At 42.3% G+C, this 13,432-nt stretch overlaps 1 protein-coding gene across 1 annotated transcript in view; it reads right to left on the bottom strand.

Annotated features, from left to right (window-relative positions):
• LOC139751627 (zwei Ig domain protein zig-8-like) overlaps positions 1–13,432 on the bottom strand; it is a 416,836-nt gene that overhangs the window by 15,447 nt on the left and 387,957 nt on the right. Inside the window, exon 5 of the mRNA XM_071667247.1 lies at positions 7,150–7,318. Coding sequence (XP_071523348.1) covers positions 7,150–7,318 — 169 coding nt within the window. The remainder of the gene's footprint in view (positions 1–7,149; positions 7,319–13,432) is intronic.

The raw sequence follows: 13,432 nt of genomic DNA on the forward strand, positions 1-13,432 counted from the left end.
TTTAATTCCTTATACTGTATCACACACTCTTATAACTCCTACTTCATTAGTAGAGCTACTCCTTTGTCAGCTCTTGTCTTCTCATCAACCCCCAACTTTACTCCAAAGACTTTCCCAAAACAATCTTCCCCTTTACCCTTGAACTTTGTTTCACTCAGAGCCAGAACATCCAGGTTTCTTTCCTCAAACATACCACCTACATCTCTTCTTTCTCATCTTGGTTACGTGCACACACTTTTAGACCCTCCAGTCTGAGCCTCCGAGGAGGATGAGCACTCCCCGCCTGACTTCTGTTTCCTCTTTTAGAAATTGAAATAAAAGAAACCGTGGGGATAGGGTTACCCCCCCCCCCACCCCTTCCTGCCTCTTTTAGTCGTCGCCTTCTAAAACACAAGGAGTACGAAGGTAGAATATATATATACATATATATATATATATATATATATATATATATATATATATATATATATATATATATATATATATGTATATATATATATATATATATATATATATATATATATATATATATATATATATATATATATATATATATACATATATATATATATATATATATATATATATATATATATTTTTTTTTTTTTTTTTTTTTTTATACTTTGTCGCTGTCTCCCGCGTTTGCGAGGTAGCGCAAGGAAACAGACGAAAGAAATGGCCCAACCCCCCCCCCCCTCCCATACACATGTACATACACACGTCCACACACGCAAATATACATACCTACACAGCTTTCCATGGTTTACCCCAGACGCTTCACATGCCTTGATTCACTCCACTGACAGCACGTCAACCCCTGTATACCACATCGCTCCAATTCACTCTATTCCTTGCCCTCCTTACACCCTCCTGCATGTTCAGGTCCCGATCACACAAAATCTTTTTCACTCCATCTTTCCACCTCCAATTTGGTCTCCCTCTTCTCCTCGTTCCCTCCACCTCCGACACATATATCCTCTTGGTCAATCTTTCCTCACTCATTCTCTCCATGTGCCCAAACCATTTCAAAACACCCTCTTCTGCTCTCTCAACCACGCTCTTTTTATTTCCACACATCTCTCTTACCCTTACGTTACTTACTCGATCAAACCACCTCACACCACACATTGTCCTCAAACATCTCATTTCCAGCACATCCATCCTCCTGCGCACAACTCCATCCACAGCCCACGCCTCGCAACCATACAACATTGTTGGAACCACTATTCCTTCAAACATACCCATTTTTGCTTTCCGAGATAATGTTCTCGACTTCCACACATTTTTCAAGGCTCCCAAAATTTTCGCCCCCTCCCCCACCCTATGATCCACTTCCGCTTCCATGGTTCCATCCGCTGACAGATCCACTCCCAGATATCTAAAACACTTCACTTCCTCCAGTTTTTCTCCATTCAAACTCACCTCCCAATTGACTTGACCCTCAACCCTACTGTACCTAATAATCCTCTTATTCACATTCACTCTTAACTTTCTTCTTCCACACACTTTACCAAACTCAGTCACCAGCTTCTGCAGTTTCTCACATGAATCAGCCACCAGCGCTGTATCATCAGCGAACAACAACTGACTCACTTCCCAAGCTCTCTCATCCCCAACAGACTTCAAACTTGCCCCTCTTTCCAGGACTCTTGCATTTACCTCCCTAACAACCCCATCCATAAACAAATTAAACAACCATGGAGACATCACACACCCCTGCCGCAAACCTACATTCACTGAGAACCAATCACTTTCCTCTCTTCCTACACGTACACATGCCTTACATCCTCGATAAAAACTTTTCACTGCTTCTAACAACTTGCCTCCCACACCATATATTCTTAATACCTTCCACAGAGCATCTCTATCAACTCTATCATATGCCTTCTCCAGATCCATAAATGCTACATACAAATCCATTTGCTTTTCTAAGTATTTCTCACATACATTCTTCAAAGCAAACACCTGATCCACACATCCTCTACCACTTCTGAAACCGCACTGCTCTTCCCCAATCTGATGCTCTGTACATGCCTTCACCCTCTCAATCAATACCCTCCCATATAATTTACCAGGAATACTCAACAAACTTATACCTCTGTAATTTGAGCACTCACTCTTATCCCCTTTGCCTTTGTACAATGGCACTATGCACGCATTCCGCCAATCCTCAGGCACCTCACCATGAGTCATACATACATTAAATAACCTTATCAACCAGTCAACAATACAGTCACCCCCTTTTTTAATAAATTCCACTGCAATACCATCCAAACCTGCTGCCTTGCCGGCTTTCATCTTCCGCAAAGCTTTTACTACCTCTTCTCTGTTTACCAAATCATTTTCCCTAACCCTCTCACTTTGCACACCACCTCGACCAAAACACCCTATATCTGCCACTCTGTCATCAGACACATTCAACAAACCTTCAAAATACTCATTCCATCTCCTTCTCACATCACCACTACTTGTTATCACCTCCCCATTTACGCCCTTCACTGAAGTTCCCATTTGCTCCCTTGTCTTACGCACCCTATTTACCTCCTTCCAGAACATCTTTTTATTCTCCCTAAAATTTACTGATAGTCTCTCACCCCAACTCTCATTTGCCCTTTTTTTCACCTCTTGCACCTTTCTCTTGACCTCCTGTCTCTTTCTTTTATACTTCTCCCACTCAATTGCATTTTTTCCCTGCAAAAATCGTCCAAATGCCTCTCTCTTCTCTTTCACTAATACTCTTACTTCTTCATCCCACCACTCACTACCCTTTCTAAACAGCCCACCTCCCACTCTTCTCATGCCACAAGCATCTTTTGCGCAATCCATCACTGATTCCCTAAATACATCCCATTCCTCCCCCACTCCCCTTACTTCCATTGTTCTCACCTTTTTCCATTCTGTACACAGTCTCTCCTGGTACTTCCCCACACAGGTCTCCTTCCCAAGCTCACTTACTCTCACCACCTTCTTCACCCCAACATTCACTCCTCTTTTCTGAAAACCCATACTAATCTTCACCTTAGCCTCCACAAGATAATGATCAGACATCCCTCCAGTTGCACCTCTCAGCACATTAACATCCAAAAGTCTCTCTTTCGCACGCCTGTCAATTAACACGTAATCCAATAACGCTCTCTGGCCATCTCTCCTACTTACATAAGTATACTTATGTATATCTCGCTTTTTAAACCAGGTATTCCCAATCATCAGTCCTTTTTCAGCACATAAATCTACAAGCTCTTCACCATTTCCATTTACAACACTGAACACCCCATGCATACCAATTATTCCCTCAACTGCCACATTACTCACCTTTGCATTCAAATCACCCATCACTATAACCCGGTCTCGTGCATCAAAACCGCTAACACACTCATTCAGCTGCTCCCAAAACACTTGCCTCTCATGATCTTTCTTCTCATGCCCAGGTGCATATGCACCAATAATCACCCACCTCTCTCCATCAACTTTCAATTTTACCCATATTAATCGAGAATTTACTTTCTTACATTCTATCACATACTCCCACAACTCCTGTTTCAGGAGTATTGCTACTCCTTCCCTTGCTCTTGTCCTCTCACTAACCCCTGACTTCACTCCCCAGACATTTCCAAACCACTCTTCCCCTTTACCCTTGAGCTTCGTTTCACTCAGAGCCAAAACATCCAGGTTCCTTTCCTCAAACATACTACCTATCTCTCCTTTTTTCACATCTTGGTTACATCCACACACATTTAGGCACCCCACTCTGAGCCTTCGAGGAGGATGATCACTCCCCGCGTGACTCCTTCTTCTGTTTCCCATTTTAGAAAGTTAATACAAGGAGGGGAGGATTTCCGGCCCCCCGCTCCCGTCCCCTCTAGTCGCTTTCTACGACACGCGAGGAATACGTGGGAAGTATTCTTTCACCCCTATCCCCAGGGATAATATACATATATATATACATATACACACACACACACATACACACACATACGCACATACACACACACACACACACATACATATATATACATATGAAAAATGTAAGAAACAATTTAGAAAACAAACAAAATATATATATATATATATATATATATATATATATATATATATATATATATATATATATATATATATATATATATATATACATATATATATATATATATATATATATATATATATATATATATATATATATATATATATATATAAATATATATATATATATATATATATATATATATATATATATATATATATATATATATATATATATATATATATATATATATATATATAGTGTGTGTGTGTGTGTGTGTGTGTGTGTGTTTTAGTTTATGTCTGTGCTTCTTTCATTATCTGGAAAACGCTACTTACGAGACTGTTATGAAATGGACAATTCACTTAAGTGGAAGATACATAGGTACTTCCTTGTGTGGCGGACTAAAGCCCTTTCATAGCTTGCCGGAAGTGTAATACCCTTCCCAACCAACTGTTATTAGAAAGCAAACACAACAAAACAAAAGCGCATAGCTGAACCCTTGTATAACTCCCTTCCCGCCAAGTTTAATATCACAGACACAAAACTCACGAATGTTTTCATCCAGTGTTTTCCCAGTGTTCTTTCAAGTCATGATGGAATTGCTCGTACCTTAAGTCAAATCATGTTCTTGTCTGTACTGTGTGACGGAGAAACTTGTGTAGTGCTTGAAATATGACGTCCAATACCAGGGAATTGTTTCGTCTCGACGTTTTACTGAAGACGTGAGATATGGATTTTTTTTACGAAGATGAATGTACATGAACATTCACCGACACACATATGTGTCATTATAAAGAAAAGGAAAAGCGGGTGTAAATATCTTACTACAAAGAGGCATATTCCTCAGTGTATGCGTGACTTTTTTCTAGTTAGCATTTCATGAAATATGGAACTCTCGTGTCTCAGGTAACGTAGGGCAAAAGAACAAACAATTTACCCTCCTGACATTTCTTACGTCCACATCATTCGAAAAAATCTACTGCTGTTAACAAGATAAATAGGAATATTTATGATAAGCATAGATCTGTTGTAATTATGATGAATACATAGAACATTTATCTATATGCCATTAATTTATAGGCCATTCTGTATACATCTATATGTTAGATTTCTGTGTTAATGATGATTTAGCAGTGTAGGATTAAAATGGAACATAAAGGGTGATCCCAGATTACAAATACATTTGCACTCCTTTTTTTCCTGCATTAATCATACCTCACCTACGTTCAGGATTGAGAGTTCCGGACAAACTCTATGGATACCAACCATCACGACAGACCATAAATACCAGGATTTGTAAACTGAGCAATTCTGATATGACTTAGGCTGTCAGATAAGCAGCTGCCACATAGACAAATGAAGATACTAATGGAATTAAAGACAAGGAAAGATAAAACGAATTAAGGAAGGTTGAGGTAAGGAGGATTTCAGAGAAATAATGATAATATGATAGAAATTTTAAGGGGCAATTTCTAATGGGTAGGCTGCCATACAACACGTTATGTATTTACTTATTCTAAAGTGGGGAGGTAAAGGGATACATGTGTGTACACAGCGTCTGGGAACCCCTCGGTGAGAGGACGGTAGTGTTACCAACCAGGATATGGACCTTGGTGCTGGTAGTGTTACCAACCAGGATATGGACCTTGGTGCTGGTAGTGTTACCAACCAGGATATGGACCTTGGTACTGGTAGTGTTACCAACCAGGATATGGACCTTGGTGCTGGTAGTGTTACCAACCAGGATATGGACCTTGGTGCTGGTAGTGTTACCAACCAGGATATGGACCTTGGTGCTGGTAGTGTTACCAACCAGGATATGGACCTTGGTGCTGGTAGTGTTACCAACCAGGATATGGACCTTGGTGCTGGTAGTGTTACCAACCAGGATATGGACCTTGGTACTGGTAGTGTTACCAACCAGGATATGGACCTTGGTGCTGGTAGTGTTACCAACCAGGATATGGACCTTGGTGCTGGTAGTGTTACCAACCAGGATATGGACCTTGGTGCTGGTAGTGTTACCAACCAGGATATGGACCTTGGTGCTGGTAGTGTTACCAACCAGGATATGGACCTTGGTGCTGGTAGTGTTACCAACCAGGATATGGACCTTGGTGCTGGTAGTGTTACCAACCAGGATATGGACCTTGGTGCTGGTAGTGTTACCAACCAGGATATGGACCTTGGTGCTGGTAGTGTTACCAACCAGGATATGGACCTTGGTGCTGGTAGTGTTACCAACCAGGATATGGACCTTGGTGCTGGTAGTGTTACCAACCAGGATATGGACCTTGGTGCTGGTAGTGTTACCAACCAGGATATGGACCTTGGTGCTGGTAGTGTTACCAACCAGGATATGGACCTTGGTGCTGGTAGTGTTACCAACCAGGATATGGACCTTGGTGCTGTAGTGTTACCAACCAGGATATGGACCTTGGTGCTGGTAGTGTTACCAACCAGGATATGGACCTTGGTACTGGTAGTGTTACCAACCAGGATATGGACCTTGGTGCTGGTAGTGTTACCAACCAGGATATGGACCTTGGTGCTGGTAGTGTTACCAACCAGGATATGGACCTTGGTGCTGGTAGTGATACCAACTATGATATGGACCTTGGTGCTGGTAGTGTTACCAACCAGGATATGGACCTTGGTGCTGGTAGTGTTACCAACCAGGATATGGACCTTGGTGCTGGTAGTGTTACCAACCAGGATATGGACCTTGGTGCTGGTAGTGTTACCAACCAGGATATGGACCTTGGTACTGGTAGTGTTACCAACCAGGATATGGACCTTGGTGCTGGTAGTGTTACCAACCAGGATATGGACCTTGGTGCTGGTAGTGTTACCAACCAGGATATGGACCTTGGTGCTGGTAGTGATACCAACTATGATATGGACATTGGTGCTTATGTGTTACCAACTAAGCAATGAAACTTGGTGCAGACAAGAACCATGGTACCAACAGTGTTACCGTGTAAGACAAGAATCATGGTACCAACAGTGTTACCATCTAAGACGTGAACCATGGTACCGACTGCATTACCACACAAGACAAGAACCAAAGTACCGACAGTGTTACCACCCAAAATCATGACCACGTATGCTGACAGCGTTACCATCTAGGACATGGACCATGATGCTGGTAGCGTTAAGGCTGGATGGGGCGCAGGTGTAGACGCCCGTGTCCTCCAGCCTGGCCGAGGTGATGAGGAGGTAGCTGACGGTGGTGGGGCCCTTCTCCACGATCATGGACACGCCCCCCCGGCTGCTGCTGTAGCTGATGCTCTGACACAAAGAAAACGGATTGTTGGGTCAGCTTATGAGAGTATGTCTCTTAATCTTATACTTCATGAAAAGAAAAGGTGGGAAATATAGTCATTCAGGAGGTTAAGGAAAGCTGATGTTTTATCATATGCAAATTTACTGATGTGAGAGGCATCGCAAGGAGCCATTCACGCTGGTGTGCTGTACAACTCTGACCTACAGTATTGGATACAACGATTTAGCAATGTTGATTTACAAATCCCTCATCAATTTATTCACAAAAAGACAACAGAAGAAAAATATTCAAACTTGAATCGAATTAAAAAGAATGTGATATTGTAATTTCATAAGAGGATCTCTGATCTCTCCTGTTAAGTTGAATAGTTTTCTAAAAACTTACCAAACTTCGGCTCAGGTCATTATCAGAGGCGCTAAATCCATAACAGTTAAGGTAAGAACAAAACACAACTGAGTTTCCTTGTTGAGCAAGATACGTTCACCTCACTCAGGTGGCCCTGTATTTGCATAACGTGTCAAGCTTTGCGTTGTGAAGACAAACACGTGAATTTCTTTCACTTAGATTTAAGTTATACTTTACCTTTATATCTTAGCTGGCCTCGCTAGGGTGACTATGAAGGCTGATTACATGTAGGGAGAGTTTGAAGCGTGAGGAAAAATGATAATAGTTAATATATCATATTCCTAATGTAGATTATAGATAATTCTACGTAGGGACGTGTGTTGTAATACACACATTTATATATATATATATATATATATATATATATATATATATATATATATATATATATATATATATATATATATATATATATATATATATATATATATATATATATATATATATATATATATATATATATCTTTTTCTTTCTTTCAAACTATTCGCCATTTCCCGCATTAGCGAGGTAGCGTTAAGAACAGAGGACTGGGCCTTGAGGGAATACCCTCACCTGGCCCAATTCTCTGTTCCTTCTTTTGGAAAATTAAAAAAAAAAACGAGAGGGGAGGATTTCCAGCCCCCCCGCTCCCTCCCCTTTTAGTCGCCTTCTACGACACGCAGGGAATACGTGGGAAGAATTCTTTCTCCCCTATCCCCAGGGATAATATATATGTATATATATATATATATATATATATATATATATATATATATATATATATATATATATATATATATATATATATGTATAATGTTACGAACTCAATACTTATTCGGGCAAGGTCGCCAGTAACATATATATGTTACAAATACTATACTGATCCTCGTCTTGAAAGGACGTTAGATTCATGTTTCACAAGAGGATAACACTATCTGAAGGTTATGGGATTGAATCAAAAACCAGCATTACAACTACTTATAATGAAAAGGAATTCAAGTGTACAAGGATAAACACACTAAAGGCACAACTCATTTACATTAACACTGAACATCAGTTTAACATTGAACATGAATTTAACATTGAGCATGAGTTGACATTCTAGATAAGATTTCAAGCCAGGAGATCTCTTTCCTTTACGACAATTTGACCGATAACATTACGCTTAGTTAGACCCTTTTATAACAAGTTGTACTTCTATGATACTCAATTATGATAGACAAAACAATGTAGGGTCTGTATCGCACTGTACTCGGATAACGGTCTTACGGGCTTACAGCGAGGGGGGAAAACACTTACCTCGCTGGGCTAGAGAGAGAGAATCAAATTTCAGCGGGTGTCATGGGTACTTATTACAAGTATAGACGAGCGTCCGCCCTGCTGATACAACGCTACCCTTGATTGGCTATGGGACTAAGAGCACTTGTGATTGGCTGGAGTATCTTAAAGTCCGTCGCACATTCTGCGTAGTTCACCCTCCTTTGTCCTCTTGTTTAAACATGCAGCGATGACATGTCCCGTATGATGGTGAAATATCCCGTAGCTGATTGACAGCTTAATCTCACGCCTCTGATAAGGGTCCGGGTGCTTGAGGACAGATCGCCATCTGGCTTCAAAACAAAATTATTAAGCTTAATGCTTGGTGGGAAGAGAAGCTCCGAGCCATTCTCAGAGGAAGACATCAATCCTCGTCCTGATAAGAAATAACAACAACACAATACACAAGAACACACACACGTTATATACACAAACATCTGGGCACACGCACACACAGGTTCGTAACACCCCCCTCCTTAAACGAGAAAATTCCTGGACGAGGAATTTTCTCACCTGAAGAGAAGGATAAACAATCAGCTAACACATTATGTGAGCCAGCAATATGGTGAACATCTAATTATACTCTTGAAGGAACAAGGCCCACCTAGTTAATTTCTGACTCCGTTCCCGTAACTTAACGTTCTCAAAGGGGTTGATAGTCAGTACACTCTAAAGTGATTGGCTGAAGGGTACAAATATGCAGAAAGTGATATAATACAAACAGCAAAAACAAAGGTTCCTTCTCCATGATGGGGCTATCTGTTGGGGCCTGCAAAATAAAATAGTTGAAAAGTAGGGTTCCTAACTGATGAGAGGCTGTCTCAGACTGCTCATTTCAAACATATTGAACATCTTTCTTCAATAAATCTGTCAGAGGGGTTACGAGTGTCGCAAAATCTACAATGAACATCCTATAGTATCCAACCATAACCAAGTAACACTTATGTTCTCTCACGCCTCCGCCCGGGTCCCAGGTCTCCGAGGCACTCGCAGCTATGTCTTCGACTTCGTCACCCACGGCTGCCGCTGGACTACCGTGCAGACTGGCACCGTCGGTTCCAAGGGAGGAGGATCACGACTGAAATATGGCTTAAGCATGTTGACGTGGTATACTATCCGACCTGTGCGTCTAAACACCTCGTCGCCCGTCTCGAAGCTTCTCAATCGAGACCGTTTGTCAGGCCATCTCGTCCTTCGTTCATGAGTTTCTCTTGAATGGGCACGAGACAAATCCTCAGTCTCGCCCACAGATTCTCGAATGTACTCGAAACCACCACAGGAGGTATCACACAGCTTCTCCTCACTAGTTTCATCCTTAGGGAGAGTCTTCTCTCTTGAATGGGCATGAGACAAATCCTCTGTCTCAACGGAGTCTACACCAGGAGAGAGGGTATCACACAGCTCCTCCTCACAAGACTCACTCGTAGGGAGAGACTTCACTTCCTCCGTCTTAACGGAGTCTATACCAGGGGAGACGGTATCACACAGCCTCCTCTCGCTGGTCTCACTCTCAGGAAGAGTCTTTAAGTTCGCCATCTCAACGGAGTCTGCACCAGGGGAGAGGGTATCAGCCAGCTTCCTCTCGCTGGTCTCACTCGGGGGGAGAGTCTTCACTTACTGCGTTTCAACGTAGTCTTCACCAGGGAAATGTGTATCACACAGCTTCCTCTCGCTGGTCTTCACTCCCTCCGTTTCAACGGCTATGTCCTCAGGCACACGGCCTGCCGTGCCAGCTGTCATGGACCTGGCATCATCGTGGTTGGGGACTATCTCTGGTACCTCTTCCTCGAGCTGCGCTGCCTCCGTGGACTCCACCGGTCCCGTAGGTAACACCGGCACTGGGTTCATCTTCCCACCCGCTAGGTCACTGCCTAACACAAAGTCCACGTCTAATACAGGCAACTTTCTACAACCCCTACAAGAGCATGGCCCGTGAAGAAATCTGTTTCTACTCTTACATATTGACTAGTGGAGCTTCCTTGGGACCCGACAGTCCATCTAGCAAGACTCGGTCTCCAAACTCTCTCGCGGCACCAAGCCATCCAACATCAGGGACTGTAGCGCACCAGAATCCCGTAATACGGTCACTTTTCGTCGTACACCACATCTACTAACATAGCCCTCAGACAGGAACGCATTGTAGTTCCCACAGAACGGATCCTTAACTACAGATTCATCAACACCCTCGCAACCCCTTACTTTCCTAAGAGCAGGGACAGCCTCACCTACTTTACTAAGTGGCCTTAAAGGTGAGAAGAGACTCACCGATCTACTCTTGGTACAATCTCTGGATTCCTTCACTCGAGCCCAGCAATCCTTCACCTGGTGCCCAGCCCTGCCACAGTGAGAGCAAAACTCTACTTTCTGGGAGTATTTCCCCTGACTTTTATAAGTTACCGGCAATGTAGCAGATTCAGGCGGGATTACATAACCTTTGGTCCTCCCTCTGCCGTCAAAGCCCTTTGAACGTCTCTCCGCGTCAAGTTCACTGAACTTTGGTACGAGATGTAAGTTACCTAACTGGGACAACACTGGTCCTGATGGTGAAGCGTTAAGTCGAAGTTTTTCACGTTCGAGCGTGAACCTAGCTTGTTCAGTCTGCTCCTTCTGTACCTGCACCTGTGTTTGTAGATTGACCTTAGCTATCTCTAGTTGGATTCGCCAGTATTCGGGATCAACATTAACATCACTAGGGATATGGGGAGGGATCGAGACTTCGGCCGACGTCAATGATGGAGTGGTATTGTCAACACTGATTTCAACATCAGGCACAGCATCCACCATCTGCTCACTAACAAAATGATTTATTACTAAAGTCTCCAACTGTACTTTACTAGCTTTCCAGCCATAACTCACTTTTAACGTATCCGCAACAAGTCTCAACTCCTGCTTTGTTAAAGATATAATATCCTCAGGAGAAGGCTCAGATCGACAGAACTGGTCATCGTCAGCCGTCGCTGGTCAACGGCATGATTAACGAATCAAGGAAAGAGATTCCGTAAAGGCAAGAAAAATCCTGGCGATGTCGCAAATTTATATTTTACGAACTCAATACTTATTCGGGCAAGGTCGCCAGTAACATATATATGTTACAAATACTATACTGATCCTCGTCTTGCAAAGGACGTTAGATTTCTTATGTTTCACAAGAGGATAACACTATCTGAAAGTTATTGGATTGAATCAAAGACCAGCATTACAACTACTTATAATGAAAAGGAATTGAAGTGTACAAAGATAAACACTCTAAAGGCACAACTCGTTTATGTTAACACTGAACATCAGTTTAACATTGAACATGAATTTTACATTGAACATGAGTTAACATTCCAGATAAGGTTTCAAGCCAGGAGATCTCTTTCCTTTATGACAATTTGACCGATAACATTACTCTCAGTTAGACCCTTTTATAACAAGTTATACATTTATGATACTCAATTATGACAGACAAAACAATGTAGGGTCTGTATCGCACTGTACTCGGATAACGGTCTTACGGGCTTACAGCGAGGGGGGAAAACACTTACCTCGCTGGGCTAGAGAGAGAGAAATCAAATTTCAGCGGGTGTCAGGGGTATTTATTACAAGTATAAACGAGCGTACGCCCTGCTGATACAACGCTACTCTTGATTGGCTATGGGACTAAGAGCACTTGTGATTGGTTGGAGTATCCAAAAGCCCGTCGCACATTCTGCGTAGTTCACTCTCCTTTGTCCTCTTGTTTAAACATGTAGCGATGACATGTCCCGTATGATGGTGAAATATCCCGTAGCTGATTGACAACTTAATCTCACGCCTCTGATAAGGGTCCGGGTGCTTAAGGACAGATCGCCATCTGGCTTCAAAACAAAATTATTAAGCTTAATGCTTGGTGGGAAGATATATATATATATATATATATATATATATATCATTATCATTATTATTATTCTTTGTCACTGTCTCCCGCGCCTGCGAGGTAGCGCAAGGAAACAGACGAAAGAAATGGCCCAACCCATCCCAACACACATGCACACACACACACGTCCACACACGCAAACATACACACCCACACATCCCAACGTACACACATACATAAACACACAGACACACACATATACACACATGCACACAATTCACACTGTCTGCCAGTACTCACCCCCATCGCCAACTCGCCACACATGGAATAACATCCCCCTCCCCCATCATGTGTGCCAGGTAGCGCTAGGAAAAGACAACAAAGGCCACATTCGCTCACACTCAGTCTCCAGCTGTCATGCAATAATGCCCGAAACCACAGCTCCCTTTCCATATCGAGGCCCCAGAGAACTTTCCATGGTTTACCCCAGACACTTCACATGCCATTGACAGCACGTCGACCACGGTATACCACATCGATCTAATTCACTCAATTCCTTGCCCGCCTTTCACACTCCTG

This window comes from Panulirus ornatus, chromosome 11 (genome assembly GCF_036320965.1).
Source record: "Panulirus ornatus isolate Po-2019 chromosome 11, ASM3632096v1, whole genome shotgun sequence".
Classification (NCBI taxonomy): domain Eukaryota; kingdom Metazoa; phylum Arthropoda; class Malacostraca; order Decapoda; family Palinuridae; genus Panulirus; species Panulirus ornatus.